Source organism: Brachypodium distachyon, chromosome 1, assembly GCF_000005505.3.
Source record: "Brachypodium distachyon strain Bd21 chromosome 1, Brachypodium_distachyon_v3.0, whole genome shotgun sequence".
In the NCBI taxonomy this organism is placed as follows: domain Eukaryota; kingdom Viridiplantae; phylum Streptophyta; class Magnoliopsida; order Poales; family Poaceae; genus Brachypodium; species Brachypodium distachyon.
The window spans coordinates 31,245,907-31,273,066 of record NC_016131.3 but is presented as its reverse complement, the minus strand read 5'-3'; the positions used below and the strand labels follow the sequence as shown (position 1 = coordinate 31,273,066).

The following is a 27,160-nucleotide window of genomic DNA, read 5'->3' as shown; positions in this document are numbered from 1 at the left end:
AATGGTAGCCGATTCTTGCATATGGATGGTTTCTTCCTCGGCATCTTTTATTAATTCACACACATAAATTCCTCGATAATATCATAAAAATCATATGAAAGAGAGAAAAAATTAATCAAAGAAGTGGCAGACTAAGATTAGGTGGAAGTGAAAATAGTTATGCAGACCTAATTAATTATGTATTTGAAATGGGGCACGCTGGTTCATCTCTTGCTAAGATTTCAAAAGTAGTCTGCATATTGTTAATCCCCATTTCATATTCAAAACAAATAATCCCTCCGATCCTAAATTGTTGTCGAAATATTACATGTATCTAAACGCTTTTTAAGAATAGATACATTCATATTTAGACAAATTTGAGTCAAAAATTTAGAATCAGAGGCAGTAGTTCAGTACACAGCAAACTAAAAATTACTATAAAAACAGTCTTCGTGCTAATGATCTTACATAAGCACTCAAGTTACTAACAAATAAAGAAAAATCAATTCTCAGCAAAACCCGGAGCAGTTAATTTGCAGATACATGAGCACTAATATAATTGAATGGAGAGAATTGAAATTTTGCAGTGGGAATCTGTTCAGTAACATACTCCAAGCCATGAGTAGTAATTAAACATCTTTAGTTGAGAAGCACTTCTTGGTGTGGTGGTGGAGTTGTGGATGCATGACTCCACCCACCAAGATTCAAATCCTAAGCTCCAATCATATTTAAGGGGTTTTTTTTCCCTAAAGTCTTTTTTCCGTAAAAAAGCATCTTTAGTTGAAGGCTTATAGCCTTATTCTCACGGGATTCTCACAGCACGGTGCTTGGAAAAACTATTAGATGCCATTAGCAATGATTAGAAAGAAATCGAAGTGCAGGGGCAAAAACCTTACACCGCCTTTTGTTTTCTTACTCCTTAATACCATGAAATTTGGCCTAATCAATGGAGTGCCATTTTCGTTTTGAATAATGGTCTAATCAGTGCAATGAACGTATTTTACTTACAGCTACATGCCACTCATAATTAAAGGTTCTACCCACGAAATGAAACATAGAAACACAAGAGGTACGACTACAATGATCTTCCCCGACAAAAGTTCAATCACAAACAATTTGTCTCGTTAACCTGTTCCCATTTTCATGTATAGTGGTATCTAGGGCAGAACCATGTTCCACCCTATCAATGTAACCATGTTCCTGCCTAGCAATGTGCCACATTACATCATTATTAACCAAGTTGCAAATAGTCACTTCAGTGTTTCCGCTCATGACATTTCCTCCAATCCTCCATGCCGTCGCAAATTGGCCAATCTGATTCTTAGTCCTGACCACCAATGTGATTACTTTTGCATTTGTTCTATGTCATATTCTCCATGCAAAAAAATCTTCTTTGGTTGAAATTGCACAAAACATTTAAAATTTCGTCTGGACAAATTTTGGCACCCACCAAAGTGACTCAAATTATAGAAATTAGGGAATTTTGAAAACTATTTCAGATTTTGTTGTTTGAAATTCACTGAAAATTTACCAAAAATATCAAAATCGTAGCGAACATAAGTCTGTCCAGCACAAGTTAATTACTCTGTTCTCTTCTCATTCAAAAGGAAAAATGGCATACAAGATTTAGGATAGGGTAAGTTTATGTAAACTATTTTGGTTGGGCTCAAATTGTGGCAAAATCAAATTTTTATACTGAAAGGCTTAAAATTTCGAGGACCACCGACATTTTGGAAATTGCACTGAAATTCGTTGTAATTTTAAACCTTGGCACAAAATTTCCTCCAGAATTGCCCCACCATTGTTTCGTGAGCGTTCTTCTCTGCGGTAGACAAGGATCTTCTCCAATCTAGGCTCCCAAGAATCTTTGATGTAAACTTTCCCGGCAAAATGTTCGAACCCACTTAGAGGGATCGCATGAAATTGTCTCCGAGCTCTCATCCTTTCTTTCCGTTAACGCCCAAAATTCCAGCTCTCTAGCCATCATCAACTTGAAGGGTATCAAATCCTACCATGGCAGATGTACCTTTTTGTAGATAAGAACGAGCCCAATGATTTGTGACAATTCATTGGACCTTGTGTCCCAAAACGATCAGAAAAGATTGCTGCTTTATACCAGTGGCGCCGAATCATCCTCCCAAGGTCAGATCCCTTTGTACTGGTGAAGTGCAGTTACCGGGGTCTTTGACTGTTCATCTACTGGTCCTTGAGCGATAACATGACCGGTGAATCTGAATATTCTCAAGAAATGGTGGAGAGATTGCTCTGAGAAAGCAAACAATTCCACCGGCATATACTAGAAACTTCCATTCAACTCTGCCGAAGTATGTGAAATATCTGCAGGATTTTTTCCTGCGCATGTATATTTATCAGAAAATAAACAGCCTGTGTATGTGCTGCAACTGTTACATGATTTCGTGTTGATGATCAGATCATCAGACCCACTTTGTACCAATGAATTATTAGTTGTCAAACGGGGCCAGTCCGCTTTCCCAAAAAATTATCTGTTAATGGCACCCTGTTTATGGAGTTCTGAAGAGCTAAATGATCACACGAAGATGGCAAGGGGCACTTCTTTTTCCAAAGTCTAGCTTCCTTCAAATAGCCTCTGCAACGTTCTTTTCTGTTTTCTTTGCTGGAGGAACAAAAAGAGAGAGAATTGTGTCATCACTTTGGACAACATTGGACGGAGGAGAGCCATCTCTGCACTGTGTTGTCCAGCTGTGATGTGTGAACAAACCATCACATTAAGGCATTTCTGTACTTTGGAAGTACCAGTTCCTCTGGGAAAAAGTACTGCCATGTTCCTGGAAAATTTTGGCCAGTCTAAATGTTATCCTTATTAGAACATACAATTTTTTTTACAGTTTTTACTAACCTAGGTGTTCTGGTAGCACAAGTACGTACGATGGAATGGACTTTTCACCTAACAAGGGTTTTTCCTTTTTTTCTGTTATCGAATGATTCTGCTGGCACCTTGAAGCTAATAAATTATGTTTGTTGATGTTGTCATCATAAGCACTGTGATGTGTTCAGCGAACCAAACATGAGAACCCAATTCTCGTCTAATTAGGATAGCCCCTCAGTCGCGCAATCTTTACTGAAATCTTCACATAAATACCATTATCTGGAAACTGACAAGAACTTGGCTACAAGCAAGATTTGCATTGCTCTCTTCTTGGCCAAGCTGTAACCCAAAGAATTCCAAAAAAGAAAAGAAGGTGAGTAAGGAGGGACTCTTGCTTTGTGGCAAATTACCAAGATTGGCAATGTCATGTATGACAGAGTTATGTGATTCCATTCCCTAATGGCAAATTTAGAGCGCAGAGTTTGCGCCTGTTCGTGAGGAACAAGTTCCCTTCGGAAGTCCATCCTGAAATTTTGCTTTTAACCAGCTGACAAAAGCTGCCCCGGGAATCGGTTCTCTGCTACGCAACGAGCTCGTGTAGCATGTGCATGACTCCCTTATCTCTTCTGAAGTCTGAAACCTCTGCTTCTTGTTATCCATTCTGAATTTCTTAACAGATAACTTCTTGTTATCCATGATGCCTCAGATAGTCTAACAGCATTCAACAAACACTGATGTTTCAGTGACCAAAACATAGATGAACTTGTCCAGTACCTCAATACATACTCCCTCCGATCCATAATAAGTGTCTCAGATTTTGTACTAACTTGGTACAAAGCTGTACTAAATCTGAGACACTTATTATGGACCGAATGGAGTAAGACTAATTAAACTACTAACATTCAACAATCAGTGATGATGTCACAGTGACCCAAAACACAGATTAACCTGTCTACTGGATTTACCCAAGTACCAACTATTCACATGACAAATCACTTACCAAGTACTGACACTACCAAGCTTACTGGAAATAGTATTTTGCTTGTACTAGCCATGCATCAGAGCATATGATCAGTTGATCACAACATGCCAGACCGTGGTTTTGACGATGTTGAAGGTGCAGAGGTCGCCTTCTTTAAGCTTGTTGTCACGGCAAAACCTTTTCCACCTTGGTCCGGTAATGTAGCCGTAGGTGTTGGCGGTGTTGAAAGGTACCGACCAAGATCTTGTGCTATCCATGGATGTTTGAAGCTTGATTGTACAGGCACTTACAAGGCCAATTGATGAGCAAAAGGTCCTTTTCACAGCCTGCATCATTACCAAAATATGAAGCTGTAGAGATATGTACGAAATGTATGATTATTTTTTAAAAACTAAATGTTCAAGAGTACTCCCTCAGTCCAACAAAGGATGTCTCAACTTTGACTATATTTGAATGCATCTATACACTAAGTCATGTCTAGATACATCCAAATTTTGACAAACCTGAGACATCCTTTGTTGGACGGAGGGAGTACTACATTTTTCATTCACGAGTACTATATAGAAAATAGCATTTCTGTGAAGTTTCTTCTATGCAGTGTTGTCCAAAACTAGCCTAGGTTGAAAAGAAAAGATATGTGCCTTCCCAGTTCCCACATAATTTTGCAAAGGAACTTCTCTCACAAAAATTCTAGAGGAACTCAATTACACAGAGTAATATGAAACGAACAGTAATTCTGTAGACAAAGAAACGCATGATTTTGACTTTCAGATCAGAGAGGAATCTGAGTTGCAATGGTTCAAGTCATTAATTTAAGACTATTCCCATCAAATAAATTAGTCAAATCCATTTTTGACCCTTAAGTTCCAATGTTTTGACAGTTTTGACCCCATTTAGTGGGATTTTTGTTTTCTGACCCCACTGATTTAAGACTAATGACCCCATTTAAGCTTTTGACCCGAATCCCCTCCATTCTGACAAGTGGGACCCACTTTCCAGGCCGACATGGCATGCCAAATTGGATGCATCTTTCTTCCAGATTACATACTGTACAGATTTGTCATATTGTGGAGCTGCAAAAAAATATAGTAAGCTCCAAATCGGACACATTTCCATAGTTAGTGATCTGGACGCTTGTAGTGATCACATATATAGAACGATCTAGCTAGCTAGATGTCGATATATGTTGGTGCAAGGAAGATAAGAGTTTCTATTTGCCGATCGATCTATTGTAAATGTCTAATCATGTTTTAATTTGATTGATGAGTAGACTATACTCTCCCTCTCTCTCAATTATTTGTGAGCGTATAATTTGATCAATGAGTGTAGAATTAAATTGACTAGCAAGGGGCTAATTAAGGACAGGCTCATGAGTCATGAGAGTATTGATTTCATAAGCTTAAGTGGGGCCATTAGTGGCAGAACTTTTGCTAAATGGGGTCAAAAAATGGAAAACCCACTAAATGGGGTCAAAATTGTCAAAAGATTGGAATTTGGGGGTCAAAACTGGAATTCACTCAATAAATTAAGGTAGTGTTTGGTTCTAGAGCTAGGTGGAATGGAACGGAACGGTTCTATTCTTATAGGAATGGAATGTAATGGAACGGTTCTACTTTTCTATATCCTAAGAACCAAACATTTAGATCACTGGTTCTACTTGTAACCAACTCATTCCTACATTTTTGAGGAATGAGATGGTTAGGCATATTGAGGGAATATTCCCTTTTGAGGAACCATATGGTTCCATTCCATTTCTCTGTGTTCTAAGAACCAAACACGGGAATCATCTCAACTTTTGGAACCATTCCATTACATTCTAGTTCATGATCTCAACCAAACACTACCTAAGACTTCACTTCAGGATAATGTCAACCATTTGATTGAAGACATCTGCACATGAATTGACATAAAGTACAAAACCATTGAACTTAATAGCACATTTTTGTTGTTTGTACTTTATAGTGAAAAAGTTCATAATTGCAGTTGCAACAGTTCAATATAACAAAATGCTCAGTACAAAGACCTCTATGAATTGTTTCAGAAAGCAAGGAACAGAGTAGCTGTGATATTGCCTCGAGACTAATTTCTAATTCCTTGACAGTTGTATCCACAGTCTGGACCCTAATAAACTGAAATATAAAGGGAATAAAATGTAGTCCTCACCAAAAAGCTTTTAAGAGAATAGCGATTTATCTGCTTCTTGAATGAGGGCTTTCGTAAAGTGTTGGCTAGTTTGCACTGTGACCCAACCTTGTTTGCAGAATTTGGGGAAACAACTCGTTTCGTGTACTTCCTTTTCTTGCTGGCAGTTGCAACTACGAGTTCATTGCCACCTGCACAAACACATTTCACATGACAAAATAAAGATCCATGAGTGTTCAAGTTGGCCATTTAGAACAACAAACAGGAAATTTTGCAGGAATCCCACATGAAGCAGTTCAATTCTGGCAAGACTGTATTAGCTTACTTTGTGGGGTTCCAGTTCTTGGGCCATTTGGATCATCAGTTAGGATCAGAGCACCTGCTCTAGTGTACTCCTTCAGACACCCATTCTGCAGGAACACCTCAACCGAAAACACCATATTACCTTCATACCGGAAGACCAGGATGTTCCCTTGGGAGAGATCATGCGCCATCAGAAACCGTGCCCAACCACCTTTGAATAGAACATCGGATTGCCCTCGCTCTAGCTCGACTCGCCAGAACTTACTGAGAGGGCTAAGGATGATAGCGGTTTGGCTGCTTGGGCAACTTTCAGTTTCAGTCAAGTGCTCCTGCACAAACTTATCAGGGACTCTCTGAAAGAACATTTTGAGGGGAAAATAACATGACCTTCAGTTCAGAGCTTGTTAAGTTGATAAATAATGGTACTGGGTTTGTAATGATTATCAGAGGAGACAAGCAGGTAATGGTATATCATCCTTACCATCTTCTCTAGGTCATCTGGTTGAAGCAACTTGATGAACCGAGGCCTATTCTTGAACATTACACCTATGCAACCATACACACATTGTTAAAAGAAGCTACAAGTTTATGAAATTTGCACAAACATAGGAATCTTCTATTATGTACTAAACGTGCATGATGGGTTAATCAGAAAAAAGATAGATCTCTAGAAATTCCCACAAGAAACAGTAAAATAGGTTTCAATGGTTCAGATCTGTTTTAAAATATGGGTATTCCATCATTGAATCGTTGGCACAAGCTAGCCGATGGAGTCCTCATCATATATATGCCTCCTCTCGGTCATGCTTCTTCGTGAGGTCTATGCCGCGAACAAGCTTGCTTAACACGCCCAGGCTGTAGAATCCTCATATAACTACGCCGTTTTTGAAAAAGTCAACTTAGACGCACGCGCTGCATGGTCGAGGTGGTCATCGTTGGGCCCTGCATGCATGTGTTATTTTTCTTTTTTGATATCATCCTGCAAGCAGCCATGCATCTGTTGGTACGAGAGAAGCATCATCAGTCACAAGTCACAACTGCATGCTCTGGCGGTGTTCCTTAGAAGTTGGAACTGCTCGTATATAGGCAGTGGCGGTGCCAAACCTACAAACCTGTGATGTCATTCCTTTCAAAACCTTCATGATCATATGATTTTTTGGATAATTAAGTCAAGGGAATTTTAGAAAAGCTGTGATGTTAATTAACATCACAGCTTACATATGGAGCTGCCACTGTATAGGTTTGATCTTTAACTGGTGCCTTGGCTCCGGCAAAATTGAAGTCTATCTAGGCCACACAAAGGTCGTATTTGAGGGATCCATCGTCTACATGACTTATTTTGTCTCAATAAGTGGTGTAGTGTTGTGAACCTGGATAGGACAATGAGAATTTTGTTTTTTGACGGAACGGGCAATGAAATTTTCGATATTTGTTTTGACTGCAGTATATATTGGGGCATATATTGATACGGAGTAACATTAAAAGGTTACAGGTGGGTGGGGACAGAGACCAGCCAAGCTAGAAGAAGCGCATCTTTGACGCCATCCTTAGGCCTGACACTTTGAAGGAGAGGTCCTCTTTGACATGGAGGAGGCAGTCAGGCAGAGGGCGGGATCTAATTGAAGATGAGGCCATTGCATATTTGCATTGCTTCCAGATGTGCCAGCAGGCGGTAGTAAAAAAATTCCGAGGAGCGAGGGATAGCAAGTGTGGCCCAGTGAGGAGTGCACATAATAAAAAACCTGCATTGTCCGTAATTAAAAAGACATTTCGCGATGAAGGAGGGGAACCTGGGCGAGGAGTGCAGAGGCGCGCGAGGCAGCAAGCCGGGTCGAACGCGGCCACGGTGGCCACCCCACGCCGCTCCCGCCGGAGCACCACGGACCAGCCCTCGCCGACGCCGTGCGCCGCCGCGAGCTCCGCCCATCCGCCGCCCAACCACCACACCCCGCCGCCGCCGCCGCCGTCCTGCTGCTGGCAGAGGAGCTCCACGCGCCAGACCTTCCCGAGCGGGCCCACCACCAGCACCTCCCGCTGCTCCGCGCCGTCTTCCTCCCCCTGAACCCCGGCGCCGGGATCCAGCCCCGCCGCGAACTCGGCCGGGACGCGCTGCAGCAAAAACACACACAAGCAACAAACAAATAAAGCCGGCGGTCAGGATTCAGGAATGTGAATATGTGATCGGCTAGATTAATCAAGAGCAAGAGGGGAATGGCGGTGTCTCGGTGGTTTGCTAGCTGCTAGTGTGTTACCGACCAGCTTGTGGAGGCAGCTCCAAGAGAGGGACGGCGCGGCGAACTTGGGGCGTAGGCGGCGGGCGGAGTGCGCCATGCTCGCTCTCTCAGAGTTGCGCGGTGGTTGATCAATGTGCGTGTGCTGTGCAGCAGAACGCGGATTAGTACTAGTAGACTATAGGAGTGCATGCTAGTACATGGCGGGTAAACATGAGGAGACGGGGAGCGGTCGGAAGGGGGCTGCGCGGTTGGAGTTCCCGAGGAGAGGGAAGGGTCTGGATACGTGGAACTGGATAATCACGGATCCTATGTCCATGCAGTTGCAGAACGAGTGCTCCATGGATGGATTGTCGTGTGTGGCTGCCTGCGAATTTATGAGGCGACATGGATACTCAAGTTTTGAAAATCATGAAGAACGAGTTAATTAATTGCTCTGTCTGGTTGACCGTACGCTAGTGAAGTTTATTAATTTAGGTTACTGAAGGCTAATTCAGCCAAACATGCACGGCCGGTAAGGGGAAGTACAGCGCTTCTCCTAAAACGTGGGAACTCTCTTAAAAATGTTATTACCTAAAAATTGTTCAATTCCAGCAGTTTCCTTAAAAGATCTTCCTTACTCTTTTTCATTACTCTTTTTATTTCAGATCACAGCACAATATGTATAACCATCCATCGACGAGCAGCCCCATCCTTCCATCCATCTCCACTATGCTATCCGCAGTCCCAAATCGAGGAGCCGACCTCCTCCGCCGCCGCCACCACAGGGCCGGCCGGACCATGGCCACCACGCCCTCCTCGCTCTCAACCCCGCGGCGCGACGAGCTCCTGGCCCTGCGCCACCCGCTCCTCCCCTGGCCCATGGCGCCGCCGCCGTGCATCTCCCCGTCGATTTGAGCTCGATCCGAATGAAATCGGAGAGAAACGGGGAAGAGGAGGAACTTGTCGATGGCTCGGGCTCTGGCTCGTGGCGGGACAAAGAAATCCGGGGCGAGCCGCCCCCATGCGCATCTTCCTCTCCCTCACCCTCTCTGCTTCTGGCCGCCGCCGCCGCCCGCATCTGTGCTTGCCTCCGCGCCCGCCTCTGGCCGCCGCCCCTCGCATCTGGCCCCGGCCGGCTCGTGGCGGGAGAAAGAAGAAGGAGGGCGGGGACGTGGTGGCAAGCTCGTTTTGGCGGGAGGGATGACCTCGCGTCGATTGTGGGGAGGGATCGGGCTCCCTGATACAGCGGGGAGAAGGAGCTCTGGATCGGGGACGCCCAAATATCGGGGAGGGTTTAGGGGAACTGCTGAAAGTCATTTTTGGGCTTTCCCCTCCCTAAATTTGGTATTGGGGAGGCTTTAGGGGAACTGTTGGACTTGCTCTAAGGACCAGTTCTTTTCGACTTCCTGGACCGGCTTCTCTGAGAAGCTATCCTCCCCTACCTTCTTGGAAAAGCCGCCACATAAATTTGATTGGGCTACCAAACTAGTTTGGTCTAAACTATTTTGGAAGTTTAGCTAAATTTGTGACGCGGTTTCTCTAGGAAGCTAGGTGAGGGCAGCTTCTAGAACAAACCGGTCCAAGAAGCCGAAAAGAACGCACCCTAAACCCATTTTTTTTAGATGATCAGGGGCTCGCCCCCGTTCCCAACCTTTTTCATTGAGACCCATTGTGGGGCCAAAATCGCATCGCTGTAGCATAACAAGTTTGTCGCAAAAGATCAAAAGCTATTCCTCGCTAAACCTATCTTTCTAGCAAAAGCAGCTATGGAGTTCATTACAGCCGACGCCGGCGAATTCAGCCAGCCTCGCAGGGCATCGAGGAAGATCTTGGGAGCATCGCCATCTTCTTCTTCATCATGGGGGACGGCTGCGGAGAGGAGCCACCAGCGTCCAGTGGGGAGATCGGGCTCAGCAGGGGCGACCGGCGAGCATCCACACGCGGGGGAGATTGGTGCGTGTCAGAGATCTTCAACTTGGCGTAGTCCCCTAGGAGCGTGTCGTCAGGCCTTGACACCAGCGAGCGAACTCTACCTCCAGTAGAGCTAAAAGCCGCTAGCATCAGCCCAAGAGAGAGGGTGCCTTCAGCACCGAGCGGAGGAGGGAACAAAAACCCTCGACCTGTTCCAAAACCTCCAGCTTGAAGATAATCTTCTATTTCTGGAGTGTTCGGAGGATAAGCCACCACAATTGGTTAGAGCTAATCCAAACAGCATTATCAAAAATAAAGCTATTTCTAAATTTCCAGATACACCAAAGAATAGCAGCACATATAAAATTTAAAGCTCCATGCTTTTTGTGTGAAATCCATAATCTGGAAATGGATTCCAGATCAGCCCCCAGCTCTTTAGTGAAATGGAGAGAAACTACTTGCCAAATAATTTTAGCAACTACACATTCAAAAAAGAGAAGTTGAACAGTTTCATTTTCAGCACAGAAAACACAGCTCTTTGGTTTCTCTATATGTCTTTTCTTCAGGTTATCTTTGGTCATAATCTTATTATGGGAGACCAGCCACAGAAAAACTTGAACTCTGGGTGGTACAGGGATTGACCAAAGAGAAGGGATGAAAATCTGTTTGACACCTCTAAAGTTAATGATGCTATAGAGAGAGCTAGAAGAATACTGCCCCGAAGCAGTATACTGCCAGATAAGAGAATCTGTGTCCTCTCTAAGCACAATACTACAAGCAATCTGTTCTAAAGCATACCAAGATTCCATCATGGTTTGGGAAAATGTTCTTCTAAAAGTAAGCTTCAAATTTTGCCCATCCCAAACATCAGCAATGGTGGCATTACATTCATTGCAGATAATATAAAGAGGCCAAAACTATACTGCAAGAGAAGAGGTACCAAACCAAGTATCTTCCCAAAACTTGACTTTGGTTCCATCTCCAACAACCCATCTATAGCCACATCTGGCAGCTTTGGTGGCCAACATCACTCCTTTCCAGAAGTGTGAGACACCAGAAGTTTTGCTACAAAAGATATTGGGAGTTGTCCCATATTTGTTATCAACTATTGTTTTCCAGATCTTCCCCTCACTAGAGATGTATCTTTTGACCCAGGAAGCTAAGAGGGAAAGGTTAAGGTTCTGGAGATCAGGGACACCCAGCCCACCAAACTCCTTTTTCATACTAACTAGTGACCAGTTGGCCAGGTGGAGCTTCGTGTGTCCCTCAAAATCATTCCAGAGCCACTGGGCCATCTGGGTGTTTATTAGGTGCAGGGCCCACTTGGGGAATTTAAAGAAGGAAAGCAAATAAATGGGTATGCTAGCTAGACAAGATTTGATCAAGACCAGTCTGCCTGCATAGGAGAGAAGTTTTCCTCTCCAGCCAGCAATACTTTTAATGATCTTATCTACTGGAGGTTGTATATCCTATTTTTTGAGCTTGTCATAGTGTAGGGGAATTCCTAGATATTTGATGAGGAAAGTATCTTCAGTGCAAGCAAAAGAGGTGAGAAAGGGGGATGTCTGTGCTGCATCCAGGCCAATGGAAATTAGTTCACTCCTAGAGTAGTTAATTTTCATCCAAGAGACTTGTTGGAAGCAGGTAAGGACCCATTTCAAGTTAGTGGCTTTCTCAATGTTACTAGAGGAGAAAAAGATGGTGTCATCAGCATACTGCAGACTGATGACACCCCCAGGGCAGATGCTCTCAGCAAGCCCACTGATCAGGCTGTGGGAAGCAGCTTTACATAGGAGTTTTGTGAGCACATCAACAACAAGGTTGAAAAGCAAAGGGGACAAAAGGTCCCCCTGAATGGTGAAAAAGTTACCTTCAACATTGTTAATTTTAATGCCGACTGAGCCTTGATGAGTGATCCGGTAAATCCAGATTCTCCATTTTGGGCCAAAGCCACAAAGAGCTAGGAGATCTCCTAAGAATTCCGGGTTCACTGTATCAAAAGCTTTTTCATAGTGTAGTTTGAGAATTAGCCCACTTTCTCCTGAGCTATGAACAGAGTGGAGCACCTCATGTGTAGTAACTACACTTTCTAGAATGTATTTGCCCTTAATGAAAGCAGATTGGTTGCTGGAAATGAGAGAATTCATGATTAGAGAAATTCTATTTGTAAGTACTTTAGTGAAAATCTTAAAGCTACAATTAAGAAGACTGATGGGTCTAAATTTCTTCATGGAAGAAGCATCAGGTTCCTTAGGAATTAAGGTGAGGATGGCAAAATTCAATCTAAAGATGTCTAATGTTCCATTATGAAAATCTTCAAATAGTGCCATTAAATCGGATTTAATTATGTCCCAATAGTGCTGATAAAACATAAAGGAGAGCCCATCAGGCCGGTGCTCCATCAGTGTAAGAATAAAAAATAGCTTTCTTAATCTCTTGTTCACTGAAAGGAGCCTGTAAAACAGAGTTGTCAGCCTCAGTGACCTTTTCTCCTTCAGAGAAAAAAATCTTGGGCAAGAGAGAAGCCAGTTCTGTCCTCCAGACAGTAAAACTCCTTATAGAAACTAGTAGCTATTTCTGTCATATCTTTAATGTTTGTCACTGTCCCTTGTGGACCATCTAAAGCATGGATGAGGGTTTTCCTCTTCCTGATTGGTTACTGCATGAAAGTAAGAATGAAAGTAAGAAGTATTTCTATCTTCTTTAATGTTCCTATCTCTAGATCTTTGTATGGTTTTTGTTTCTTCCATCAGCCAGATTTTTAGCATTTTTAATTATTTTTTAAGAATTCTAAACCCATTTGTGAAACAGACATGCTACCGGCTGTGCATTTGATCCGGGCTTTGTTTCACAAGATTCCAAGCCCATTTGATCCGCGGGGATAAGAAAACTCGGGGACAGAAAAAATAACGTACGAACTGGCCTCATGGCATGTTGATCCTGCACTCCTGCAGTGATCGTATGAGTTCCATCCTACAACATACAACATCGAAGAAATACAGAATACCCTGAAATTTCTACTAAATTCCTTTGAATCAAAAACACTTTGAAAGCTCACGAGGCATCGTTTGCAGCAACTTCATGCCAACCCGTGACTTTGAACTTTGAGAAAAGGAGCATAAAAGCAGTAACGACTAATGATCCGTCTTAAGAGCTTCAGAGCAATATCTCATCTTGCAGCAGGCAAAAAAATTACATGATAGATGAACACTCCATATATACAGAGCAATATGGTGAAACAACTTCGATATATGCAGCACGGGGGCAGTATGATGATAAAGAAGATGGCAAATATGGCAAAGCAACAAAATTTCATTACACACCATGTGCCGTGGTAAAATACGGCTCAATGCACAAGTACTTGAGAAATAAGAAATTGCTTCTGGCAAAAAAAAAAGGCAAATGATGCAAGCAATTACTAGTTGCAACCAAATAATGATGGAAAGTTAAAATGCTCTGAAAAAACAAACTTAAGTTATGATGTACTATTTCTTTGCCTTGTTTGAAACGATATGACGACAGCATAACAGGAGGAAGGGTTCAATACAGCAACAAACTGGACATGGGAACATAGCAGAATTTCCCTGGCCTCTTTAATGATGTCCATATTAAATGTTCAATTTACAAACTGAATGTAGTTATCCTACAAAATGCAGCGAATACAAAGCAGCTTAGATGAACTAGAATCAACAACTATCCACCTTAATTTTGTACATCAGAGAGCTCAGCCAATGGTAAGGCTTCGGTGATTGGAATTTTGCAGGTTGCTTTGTTGTGACCATAACCCTTACATCTGCTGCAGCGCACTGCTCTTTTAATTGTGATACGCGGATCAGCTGGCTTCTCTTTTGGCCTGCCAACACGTCGTCGAGTTCGTATTGGGCATGGGTATGTCGCTGGACTCTGAGAAGGATTGGTTAATGTAACAGGAGGCAGAATAACATCAGGTATAGGATTTATGGATATGGAGTAGGTCAAGCGGTAGCACTCCGTCGTGAAATACTTCAGACAGTAGTCATATGCATACTGCCCGGTGCGCTCAAATACTGCAACTGCATGCATACACGGCAACCCAGAAACATGCCACTTGCGGCAGGTGCAGTCACACGTATCAATGTTAACAACATTAACTGAGTCATCGCACACCTTAAACACACTGCCTTGTCCATCACTTTCTGTGGGGGTAACATTTAGTGTGTGGGATTTGCTCACCTCTTCCTGCAATTTCTGGTTAGCTGCAGGCGTTAATACCTCAGTCCATTCATTAGAAGATTCTCTACGAGTGTACATCAACTCCATGAGCTTGCATCTTATCGTATCAACCAACTGCACAACTGAAAGCTCATATCTTGTGGGGATCCAGTCAGCAATGGTGTTATAAATGTTGGATGAGTACTGGCCATGCCGTGACCCCTTGAAAAAGGCATCTGACCACCGCTCAGGTTTGATCTCTAAAAGCCATTCAGCAAGCTTGTCAGATTCACTTCTAATTTCCTCAATATGCTGATTGAACTCATCAGCTGTGCATGAATATATGGCCTTCTTACAAAGCTCGACCATGGCATCTCTTACTTCTTCAATCCATGCATCTTCCAATTGCATCTTAAATTCTTCAATAAGAAAGTCCACACAATATCCATGATGACTCTCAGGGAAAACCAAAGGTACTTCATCCCATAGTCCATTTTCTCCATTTGATATGAATGTTATGTCACGAGATGCCAACAGAGAAGATTTTAGTTGCTCAAGAAACCAATGCCAATTTTCACGGCTCTCCTCATCCACCACAGTGAACGCAACTGGGAACACATCACCTTCCCCATCAACTGAAGTAGCAGCCAGTAACTTCCACTGCTTATTTGGTTTTGCAGATACTGCATCAAGAAAAATGAGTGGCCTGCACCCATGCTCAAAACCGTGAAGCGATGCATGGAATGCAACAAAAAAACAGAACTTCGAATCTTCCATGGTCACTACTGTTGCCACACTTCCAGGGTTTGTTTCTTTAATCCTTTCACAAAACCAAGGTAGCTGGTTGCACGCCTCATCATGTGAGCTATAGAGTTGTTTTTGGGCAATTGATCTTCCACGCCAAGCCTGTGAATAATTCAGGCACAGTCCATATTCTTGTTGGAGATCATTTGCGATATCTCTTGGCCTGTAGTTTGGGCTATCACGTAACTTTTCTTTTATGACACTAGCAACCCATCGTTGAGACGCCAGACGATGACTTTTGACTGTTTCAGATTCACAGGTGTGGCTTTCTGATATTTTCTTGATCATGAAATCCTGCTTGGCAGGGGACTTGGAAGCATGTATTCGCCATGGGCAATCTTCACCAGTACATTCCGCAGTAACACGAGACGAGTCATTCTTGACAAATCTGTAATGAAACCTATGTGCAATGGCATACTTATGCAAGGCATCACGGAAATCCTTAGGACCTTCAAACACTTGACCAACTCCAGTGATCACATTTTTCCAAGTTGCACAGACCTTTTGTCTCTTAGACCCATCCTCAGTCGTTGGGACAACGGCAGTTGTCTCTACAGGAGTGCCCGAATCAGCAACGACGCCCTTTGCCCTGCAAATGCCTTGTGTCATTCCGGCAATGAAATTGACAAGAAAAAAAAGAGAGAGATTCAGACAGGTACCTGTTGTCAACCTTCTTCATGACATAAATGTATGTAGTCTCTGACTCTGCATGGAATTCAACCATGCGAAGTAGGTCCTTGTCGTTGGATATCGAAATCAAGGTTTTGTTATTCTTTGGAAGGAAATACTTGAACAAGAACTGATCGATTTTGAGATTGTTAAGTGTCGAAGATATCTCGTGCTTAAACGCATCAAATGTCCAATCACTTTTGACAAGCATGGCATGCGCCTCTCCGCCAGAATAGGACATGTGCCCATCAGCATCTGTGGTGAATTCTCCACCTAGCTGAAGAACAGCCACTATTTGTCCCTTCCCCATGAGTGTCCTGTTCCTAACAAGATGCAATGAAATAGAACAGTTAGGGAATTTGATACGAGTTGAACAAAGGAATGAAATAATCTAGCCAGAAAGGCAACTTTTGCAGAGTAGTTGGTTTGAGCAATTTCTAGACTATAGGAATAGGAATTTCCTAGCAAAACAACTGAGCCTTGTGATGACAAAGTGCATAAAGTTTTGAATTTAGGGGCAGGGCTAATCATGGAGTTCTTGCGAAGCCACAACTCAACTAGGGTCGCAGACATTAGAGCAAGGCGAAGCAGGAAAATGGCCTTACAAAAAACACCCAAGCAAACCAAAGGGCCAGAACATGAATGCAAGGAACTACAGAGTGGGCTAAAAATTGGAAAAAGAAGGAATCTTTCTGTCGTTTCGTACGTTTTAGTTTTTCATTTAGTGCTACCTGAATTTCGGGTTTATCGTGCCAATTGAAAGCAACATATTGTCAACACCCAAATCTAAGAACCAATCCATTACTTCCCGTAATGAAAGCAGGCACGAATTACCAGGATACGATTCGCGGTCGCGGGGCCCCCGCCGGCGGCGGCGCGAGGGCGTGGGCGAGGAGGGTGACGGCAGCGGAAGCCGCGTCCGTCCCCGACCCTCAGGAGAATACGGCGTCAAAGGGCCCCGGCGAGAGGGGGCCAAGGGGAGGACGGTGGCCGGCGGCCGCGGGCACAACTCCTCCAGACTCGAGAGATAAGCCGGAGGCGGTGTGCGTGTGTCTGCCTGCGGCTTTGGATCTAGGGTTTGTGCGGTGGTGGGCCGTACGTGTCATAATCTTACACTGCCGTGGCCCATGGGCACCGCTTAACGCTAACGTGGCTGTGCGGCCTAGCCGATCCGAAGGCTGGCTCAAATGGGCTGACGAGGCCCAGTTGCGAGAACAGAACCCAAGAACAAAAGGGCCAGGCTTGGTGGCACGAGGAGTCGGCCCATTACGCGTCCACGCGTGGCCTAGCTAGCTGGGAAAGTGCGTCGGACGGGGCTTCTTGTGCTCTAGGAAAGCCGATCAGATCCATGGCACGACGTGTAGGTCGAGAGCCCGAGAAGAAATTTATGATGCTACAGTAGTTTTTTCCCCCGTCTCTTCTCGGTGCCAACAAAGTGCGGTGCCATTGCCATGTTTCACTTTCACACATTCAAGTTCGATTGGATCCATCATCCATGTGCATGGGGATGACGGGAAGACATAATGCTAGTATAAGCAAGCATGGACGTGCACGGTCGGTTCTAATGGAAGCACGTACGTGTTGCACGACATGAGTCCACGGCTACAATTCGCGCCTTCACGATATGTCGAGTGTGTTGCACGTGTAACTCGCCCGTACTAAGCACCACTATAGTATTGGTACGCGCGAAGCAAAAACAGGGGGGCAAGAAACGCCTTTTTATCAAAGCCATTCACACAACCGCACCGCACCACCGTCTTGAGACCACTAGCTCCTCCCGGGCAGGGGCACCTTTCGTAGGAAGACGCGATCGATCGATGCAAAGGAATTAAGGAACACACACCTTACCCACGTCTCCCGTCACCAACCAAAGCCACCATCGCCTCACGGCCTCACCCACATCACCAACACCTGTCACGTCAGAATTCTGCGGCGGATCAGTCGAGCTAGCAGGACGATCGATCGAGCGGAATGTGACGCGCGCATGGTATTTTTTTTTTTAAGGATGGAATGGATGCTGTGATCCCCGTTTAAAATTGACCTCGCCGTACGATGCCCGCGGCGCATGCAGACGCAGGACTTGACAGGGGAATGTGTGTGGTTGTTCGATTCGATCGATCGTGTGTCTTTTCTGTGTAGTGCTCGTCGAGCCGCCGCATCTCCACGTACAAATGCTAGCTACGTATACTTGACGGTGACGCCTTTTGGACTCTTTTGGATTTGTCAAAGATCGATCGGGCACCAAGAGCTGTCGGCCGGCTACGTATACTTTCGCCCGCAACAAACCATACGGGCTAACGGGCCAGGGCCGCCGCATTTGGAGGGAGGTTAGCAAATCTCAAATCCGCCATGGCGTGGCAGACCACCAGGGCCGGCGGGCCGTTCGTTTTGCGATTGCGCGCATCGTCGTCGGTGCTGCGGCCGTGCTGAGGTAACGAGGCTCGATCTGGCGCGTGGACCCGCGGTGGCCGAATGCTGCGGCGGTAGACCGGCCCACGGATATTTGCTGGCTTAGTTTTGACGTTCGCGCAGTCTCCTAGACGTGGTCGACACGCTCGTGAAAGACCGAGAGAAGATTTCGAGCTCGACGAATATGACGCCTGAGTTGTTCTTTCCGTCTCGTCTCGATCGGCGCTGGAAGTGAAGTCGTTGTTACGTGCCAAACATTCGGGTGCAACTCGGTATCAACATGGCGGATACATCATACATGTCGTAAATACAGAGTACGTATAAACACGCACAGCACGTGCTGGATAGGTGCTAATGGAAGCACGTTTTCCACGGCATGGGAACTTCAAATATGGTCCTAACGGTTAACACGTGAAGCATAGATGATAGATTTTTTACTGGATGTCACGGCAGTGTGTATATGCAAATAGCCTCACTTCATACTCTCTTACATCAAGATGCTGCAACAACAGCTGAATCGGAGAAAGATCAGCCGATGATGATTTACAAAATACAGCAACGGAATTTGAAAGTTTATGTAACCGATTTTAATCCTTGCAAATGCAAAACCAATTGTGCAGTATTGAACCTTTGCAGATGCAAAATGAAAGTACAGAAGATTTGCAGCAAATCATTTGTCTGATATACATATACATCAATACATGTACATGCTGGATTCAGCCTACTAAAAACTTTATAAATCCCAATTCCCGTAGTGCTAGTTCTGTTATTCCCAATCCTCGTATCCTGGTGGAGGCAGTCAGGGGGAGCAGGGCGGCTATACCTGAGGGCGTGTGGGAGCAGGGGTCGGCAGTTCCATTCCACCTTCCAGAGGAGGACGGCTGCACCGGTGGCAGGAGATTGAGAGCCGGCGGGCGTCTGGGAGCTTGGAACGGTGAGGCAGGGAGGGGAGACAGCCGAGCAGGGGACAGGGAGACCCCGGGGCTGCAGAACCTGGAGGCAGCATCGACCAACATGGCAATTATGGCGGAGCAGGGGGTAGGGAGACCCCCGGGCTGCAGGACATGGAGGCAGCGTCAACGGACATGGCGAATCCGTTCTGCCGACCGGAGGAGAGCGACCGCGCCGGGGGCCGGAGAGCGGAGATCGAACGGCGTCGGCCTCTAGGGGCCGGGAGCTCGGAGCAGTGGCAGTTCCGTGCCTCGGCGATGCCCCAGACCCACCATCGTTGGCCCTCCTCTGGTCAGAATCAGGATGCATCGAGCCCTGTCTTTTAATAGGGCATGTAGACTGCTCAGCTTCTACGTCATGGAGAGATCGATTCCTGAAATTCCACCTTCAGTTTCAGGTGCATTAATTTGTGGTGGAGGGAATGTGGGCGGGAGAGCATCCGTCGTGGCTGGCGGCCGGAGTAGATGCGCAGACGAAGGATCGGGATAAATTCCCCTGCTGGCTGCTGCATAGGTGCGCAATCGACAGTTTCTAGTGTGTTTCGTGGGCTGCGAATTTGGCCCAGTTCCCTCGGGCGTTGGCAAAGCCTTTGAACGGAACGCGGTGGGCTGTGAATTGGATCGTTGGATGCTCGGGAAGCTGGAACTGGTCGTTCGTGGGAAACATTTGTGCCCGCATCTTCCGCTCCCTTGTGCTTCTCTCCCCGCGCCAAACATTTGCCGGCGACGAAGTTGGCTTTTATTCGCCAACAATCCCCGGATTCAGAGTCGGTGAGGCCGGATCCGGTGGCGCGGGACGCCATGGTGTCCGGGGAAGGCGGGGGTGCCAAGCACGAGCTCGCCATGATCCGCCACCACCGCAGCAGCAGCAGCCTGAGGAGGAGAAGCAGCAGCGGAAGGGGGAGGAGTGGGCGCTCGCGGCCTTGTGTGGCTGGATCCAGCTCGGCGACAAGAACGCCATGCTCGGCCGACGAGTCCATCACCTGCTATGCCGAGGGCTTCGAGATCCAGATGGGCGTACTTGGCTAGCGCGATCCCCGCGTCGCCTAGACCTGCAGGTCGGTTTCGGTGATTTGGATTTGCGGCTGGCTCCCGTGATTTGGATTTGCGGCTGGTACCTGGGATTTGGATTAGCAGCTGGATCCTTGCTGGCTCCAAGTATTGTGATTTGATTTTGCGGATGTAGCTCGTCTCTGAGATCGTCTAATTTGCTTTTGCGGCTGTAGCTCCTCTCTGATTGTGTAATCTCAAATTGTTGAGATCATAAAGTGTAATTGTAAGCAATTGTTGGACTTAATTGGAAATGTGAATTGTGAAGGCCTCTGCGCCAACCTTTTCGGCATGGAGGGAGTACATATTTGAGCAAATTTGAGACAAGTAATATGGATCGGAGGGAGTACTAAAAGTTGAGATACGGATTGCTTAGAGGTACAAGCGAATCGGGCATTGACATGTGTCATGTTTAGTTGCCCATGCGGCTGGTGTCTTCGCTGAAAACCCCCTGTGTTTTTTTATAAATTAGTCACATGATCTTTCATTCCCCTCTGCACCGAAAACCCCACCAAATCCGCACCAAAATCGAAGCCATGCTGCGGAACAATGAGCTCACCGTACTAGGCGATCCATCATCGCATCTATGAAGCCGAGGCTCGAGCAGCTTCATCGCAAATTGCTGTCAGCAAGGTCGACTGATCGCCCACGGCATCATCGAGGCCCGAAGACAGAGAGAAGGGGGAGGCGAAAAGGTTTCGGGAGACGAAGAGGGTATGGGGGACCCGTGTATCGGGGACCCGTGTACAAACTGTTCTACTCCAGTGGGCCTTTGTGCAAAATACCACGGCTCGACGGGACTCGATGTTGATGCCACGTGTTCAATTTAGACTAATTGGACTAAAATACTCTCACATAGGACTAGTTTTTCTTATTTACAAGAAACTAAAATATTCACACCTATCAAGTTATTGGATCAGTGATGACTCTTGTTAAAATTGACCTCGCCGTATGTGCTCGCCAGCGGCGGGGTCTGCGTCGGACGTGACAGAGGGGAATGTCGTGATCATTATTCTCTCGTTCTCCTGTGTGTAGTGCTCGTCGAGCCGCCGCATCGCATGCAACAGCGACCGGAATCGTCGAGAGATTGACGCTTTGTGGATTTGTCAAAGATCGGGCACCAAGAGCGGCCGGCCAGCTAGCTACCTTTGCCTCTATTGAATTAGTTACTCCTAGCACTATTTTTTTTTTGCAAAGATAGTGACTTTGTGTATCGGATTTGTTTACAACTCTTAACAATTTGTAATTAGCATACCTCACAATTTGCTGTCGATCTGCAACTAGTACTGCTTTTACTTTGTGATATAGGACCACAGTACAGGAATATATCCTTAGATCAGAGACGACTTCGGTTTCTTGTTTCTGGTATTTTAAATTTCCTTGTTGTGTTCCTGTTAGGGTGTCAGCTAGCCCTGGGGTAAAGCTTGCATGATCGATGGAATCGGCAACCCCATTTAGTTAACTTCTGGATAATCTCAAGAGCCGGACGAATCCACAGATCTTCTAGGGCTAAGCATCCGGATGATTCTTTCTACCATAATAGTTTTCTGAGGAAGATGGAGTTCGTAAAAAAAAAACTTTACCAAAAACTAGAGAAATATAAAGATGGAATTTAAGAAAAGAAGAAGAGTGAGTTTCGACGAAAACGCGGATGATAAATGTTGACCAACACTTCATTTATTTTTCGCAAACTTCAACTTTTAGGATAAACTTCTAACTCTTTTTTTTTACAAACTCCCAAATTATCTAGGATGAAACTTCCAATTGTTTTTTTCTTGACTTTTTTTCAAATGGACTTTCATTTTCTTTAAGACACAAAACCATCATATATTTGGTAGCACAGTCGTTGCACAAAGCCACCACTTCATAACCTTTTGCAATGAACCACCACTTTCTAGGTAAAAAATTGTACGAAACGAAAATGATCGATTTTGTGCAATTTACTCTTATTATCTTTTTTTTTACTCTTTAGGATAAACTTCTAACTCTTTTTTTTTACTTCAGATTTTCAAGGATGAAAAAACAGAGACAAACTTCCTTTTTTTTCTGTTGACAAAGTAAAACTTAGCTGGGCTGCTTCACGCTGGGTTGCCTTTGCTTTCCCCGCATAGGACTGCACAGCACGGTTTTTTGAGAGAAAAAGACCATAGATCAAAAGACCTACTGCCATATTATATTAAAAAGATCGAAACTGTTCAAACTGGAAAGAAAAAGGATCTACCTAAAGGTGGTGATCCATGCACCAAAATCAGCATAAGTCTTTCTTTTGGCCCTATGAAAAAATTTAGTCCCTCCCCGAAGAGCCTTTTGCCTCTGTATAAGCTTGGCTGGACTTGGTTGAAAATGAAAGAAAACGAAAGTCATTTCGAACTCTCCATATGCTCCGGCAGCCAATGTGATCATTTCCACGTGGAAGGGAATTTTCAGCTCAGATTTCAGATGCTTGACATTCTCATGAATGTTTGCCTTGTGAAAGAACAGAGGCCAGGTACAATTATAAGTATAACCAGCAAGCTTTGGCAAACGGACAGACGTGATCTCGAGTTTCCAAAGTTCTACCACCACACATGACACAGTCATATGATGGGATGTGGAATTGCTCCCTCTGGAACATGCACGAGTTTTCAACGTGTTAATGAGAAGGAGCTAGAAGAAAACTTTGTGTTTCAGCTGACACAACAAGAGCTCCAAAACGAGTTAGACGCCAGCAGCGAGAGATCTCGCCTTGTGTTCAGTTCCAAAGCATGCATGGATGATGCGAGAATCAGTGTACGTAACCCTGTTCAGTTAACTTCTGGCGCGCGCGTGGACCATCGGTGGCCGCCGAGTGCCGCGCGTGGCGTCGTTGCGTGCAATATCGGTCGCAGGGAGTCGGCTGCGGCCCACAGATATTACTTGCTTAGTTTTGACATTCGACAGTACGCACGCCGTAGCGCAGACGCAGGGTGGTAGAATCCATGGCACGACTCGGAGACCGACAGCAAGAAAAAGAATTTTGGGCTCGAGGAATGACGCTGAATTGTTTCTTTCCGTCTCAGCTCGGAGCCAACGATCTGCTGGTCCGTGTGTTCAGTGACTCGAAGTGAGGCCGTCGTTCCATCACTCCATGCCACACATTCAGGTCCAATTCGATCATCATGGCAGATACATGTCGCAAAATTCAGAGTACGTATAAACACGCACAACACGTGCTCGATGGGTGGTAATGGAAGCATGCATGTTTTGCACGGCATGCATGATGAGACTAATCACGCCTCCACAATATCTCGATCGATCGATCCTTTCGTGCAGAACGCGTGTAACTTGCTCTCTCGAATTAAGGAAGCACACTGTACTAATGCAAGCAGGAGGGACAAGAAACGCCTTTTAGCAAAGCCATTCGCACATGCAACAAAACAGAAACTTGCCTGGAGGCAACTCCGGCCGGGTCGGTCGTTACGAGAAATCGGAACGTGATCCTTTCATCCGCAAAATTAAGGAACGTGATCCTTTCGGCCGTTACAATGCGGATTAATTTCCCCAGCTTTTGCCCATCTCCTCATATCTTCCCTTTTGCGTATGAAGACGCGATCGTTCGATGCCCGGCACACATCAACGTCACCAATTCACCGTCACCAAACCAAGGGCACACCATGGCCGCGCATCTCCACGTGCAATTGCTAGCTACTCGGCTAGCTGGTGATGTTGATAGAGCAGAGTGGTCAGGCTTCGATAAGGTAGCTAGGCACGTCTGTCACGTCGGAGTTGTGCGGCGAATCGATGGAGCACGAGATGGCGCGTAGCGGCGTAGGTACGAAATTGAGGCTCCCATGTTAAAATTGACTCTCCTCCGTTGCATAACTTTTGTCTCAAATTTACCTAAAAATGGATATATCAATTTCTAAAATGCGTATAAATACATGTAACATTTCGACAAGACGAAGGAATACCTAGGTGCCTGCAAGCGGCGGGGTCTGCGTCGGACGTGGCAGAGCGGAATGTTGTGATCATTATTCTTTCGTTCTCCTGTGTGTAGTGCTCGTCGAGCCGCCGCATCGCATGCAGCAGCGACCGGAATCGTCACGGAGGGTGACGCTTTCTGGATTTGTCAAAGATCGGGCACCAAGAGCGGCCGGCCAGCTACCTTGTGTATTGGATTATTTGTTTACAGCTCTTTAGCATCATGTCTCTATTGAATTAGTTGGCTATCATTATTTTTTGCAAAGATAGTTTACAACTCTTAACAATTTGTAGTTACTATAGCTCACAAATTGTTGTCGATCTGCAACTAGTACTGCTTTTCCTTTGAGAGTATACAATGAGTCGAATGAGATATAGGACCACAGGAATATATCCTTAGATCAGAGACGACTTCGGTTTCTTGTTTCTGGTGTTGATCTATCCTGCCCGTTGTGTTCCTGTTAGGGTGTCAGCTAGACCTGGCTGGGGGAAAGCATGCATGACCGATGGAATCGGCAACCCCGTTCAGTTAACTTCTGGATAATCTCAAGAGCCGGACGAGAATCCACACTTCTAGTGCTAAGCATCCGTGTTATTCGTTCTACCGTATTTTTTCGAGGCAGATGGAGTTTATAATTTTTCTAGATAAATCATAGAGTTTTACCGAAAAATTTAGAAATTTAAGACGGCATTTTTTTTATAAAAAAAGTGAAGTTTCAACAAAATCGTGAATGACAAATATTGACCAACTTTCATTTATTTTTGACAAACTTTCAAATATTTATGGTAGACTTCTAACTTTGTTTTCGTAAACTTCTGAACTTTCTAGGATGAAACTTCCAATTCCAATTATTATTTTTTCGATAAAAAACATTTTTTTCAGATGGACTTTCATTTTTTCAAGAGTAAATTGCACAAAGTACTACTCCCTCCGATCCTAAATTGTTGTCGAAATATTACATGTATCTAGACGTTTTTTAAGAATAGATACATTCATATTTGGGCAAATTTGAGTCAAAACTTTAGGATCAGATGAAGTATTTTGGTACACTCGTTGCAGAAAGCCACCACTTTGTAAATTTTTGCAATGAACCACCACTTTCTGGGTAAAATTTCGCTCAAAACTCAAATTGCTGATTTGCGCAATTTACTTTTTTTTTACTTTCTGTTTTTCAAGGACAAAAAAAATCGGAGACAAACTTCCTTTTTTTTTCTTTTGGCTAATTTTTAATTTTTTCGGATGAACTGAGTTGGGCTATATCGGTCTGGGTTGCCTTTGCTTTCCCGCACAGTATCGCACAGCGCAGTTATCCGCCAGCAGCGAGAGATTTCGCAGGGAGTATCAGCCCTGGTAAAGCATGCATGGATGATGCGAGAATCAGTGTACGTAACCCCGTTCAGTTAACTTCTGGATAATCTCAAGAGCCAGACGAAATCCACAGATAATCTTCCAGTGCTAAGCATCCGGCCGGCTATTCTTTCTTCCAGAATATAGTTAAACTTTCGCTTAATGCGCGCCAAGGGGTTAAACTACTCTTAACTACACTATCATCATCATTGCTAAAGTGTTTGGATGCTTGAATTATTTCCCAGCTCCACTTTGGCCCGGGCCAATAACCATTGGCGGCACCAACTGATCTAGTGCATAGATAGATATGCCTGCGCGCGTGATGTCAAAAGTTTGAAACTACTCCACAAACTGAAGACGACGTCTTCCTAGCTTGTCTCCATATATCCGTGTACGTTGGAAGAAAGTAAGAAACAGGTCGTTAGTAATATCTGACTTTAGTTACCATCGCTTTTCAAAACTGGCGACGTGTTGTAGCACAATCGTCAACAATTCGTCGACGACGACGTACGCCAGGTCGCGCCATGTTGACGGCCGAGTCGTGCACTCCATCTTGTTCCTTCTTCACTTTCCCTTTTTTGCATCAGCGACACGAGACAGCACGCAACATACGTAGACAAATGATTTGATTGATTTCTCGTGGAAAATCCAGCTGAGACGAGAGATATCTAAGCTAGCCAGGGCGCCACGGCTGCTAGCTAGGAGGACGAAGGAGGCGAGGTCCTTGGCTACGCTAGCCAGCGGTGCGTTTTATTGCCACGCCTTGGCAGCATGCGTGCGAGGATATCGATGCAAAAGCTGCAAACTGATGGTCGTTCCCAGCTGGAAATTCCATCTGTGGATTGCGAAATCCGGCGGCTCGATCCATCATCGCGAGAGAGCGCGATTGCTTCCTTCGAGACGCGCACACGTCACCCGCCCCACGCACGCATGCAACGGCAGGCAGCTGGCCTCGATTGCTTTGCTTGCGACCGAGAAATTTCTCCTGCCCGTCCAATTACCCATGCCTACTTGCCTGCCCGGATGATTGAATTGAGGAAATTGAATTGAATGCGCGCGGGGACTCGTTCGGGGGAATGGAAAAGCGCGGGTACACGGCTCGATCGGTTCCTTGACGCCACATACACAAGTGCCCATGCATGCTCTGTCAGCTTGTCTAGTACTCGATCGAAGAGTTTGATTTTGGCTCGTGCAGCAGCGCCGCCTTAGCCTCGATCGCGTGGCTGCGGGCATCCATATCGATCGTATCATGGCGTGCACGGGGCGCGCGAAACTAGCTAGTGTGGACTCGGAGATGGTTTTTAGCTGACTAGAAGAAGAAGGAAGAGTTTTGTGATCTCTCCCCATTCATGGATCCATCGTACGTAGATGCACTTAATCATAACTCAGTGCAATGCATGTATTCCTCCGTTCAACAAATGA

General features: G+C 45.1%; 2 protein-coding genes across 3 annotated transcripts; both read right to left on the bottom strand.

The window, feature by feature from the left end:
• Positions 1-3,539: 3,539 nt before the first annotated feature.
• On the bottom strand, positions 3,540-8,760 carry LOC104582143 (putative B3 domain-containing protein Os06g0632500). The gene is made up of 6 exons (XM_010231491.3): positions 8,511-8,760; positions 8,045-8,363; positions 6,736-6,800; positions 6,277-6,607; positions 5,973-6,142; positions 3,540-4,135 (listed from the first exon to the last, which is right to left on the bottom strand). The coding sequence occupies exons 1-6, from the start codon at positions 8,583-8,585 to the stop codon at positions 3,899-3,901; spliced, it is 1,197 nt and encodes a 398-aa protein (XP_010229793.1). The 5' UTR covers positions 8,586-8,760; the 3' UTR covers positions 3,540-3,898.
• A 5,084-nt stretch (positions 8,761-13,844) lies between these two features.
• On the bottom strand, positions 13,845-17,092 carry LOC100844444. 2 transcript variants are annotated; one of them, XM_003563541.4, is made up of 3 exons: positions 16,877-17,092; positions 16,033-16,365; positions 13,845-15,962 (listed from the first exon to the last, which is right to left on the bottom strand). In XM_003563541.4, the coding sequence occupies exons 2-3, from the start codon at positions 16,350-16,352 to the stop codon at positions 14,081-14,083; spliced, it is 2,202 nt and encodes a 733-aa protein (XP_003563589.1). In that variant the 5' UTR covers positions 16,353-16,365; positions 16,877-17,092; the 3' UTR covers positions 13,845-14,080. The 2 variants fall into 2 exon arrangements, with proteins under 2 accessions (XP_003563589.1, XP_024313078.1); XM_024457310.1 differs by having other exon boundaries at positions 16,033-16,359.
• Positions 17,093-27,160: the final 10,068 nt, after the last annotated feature.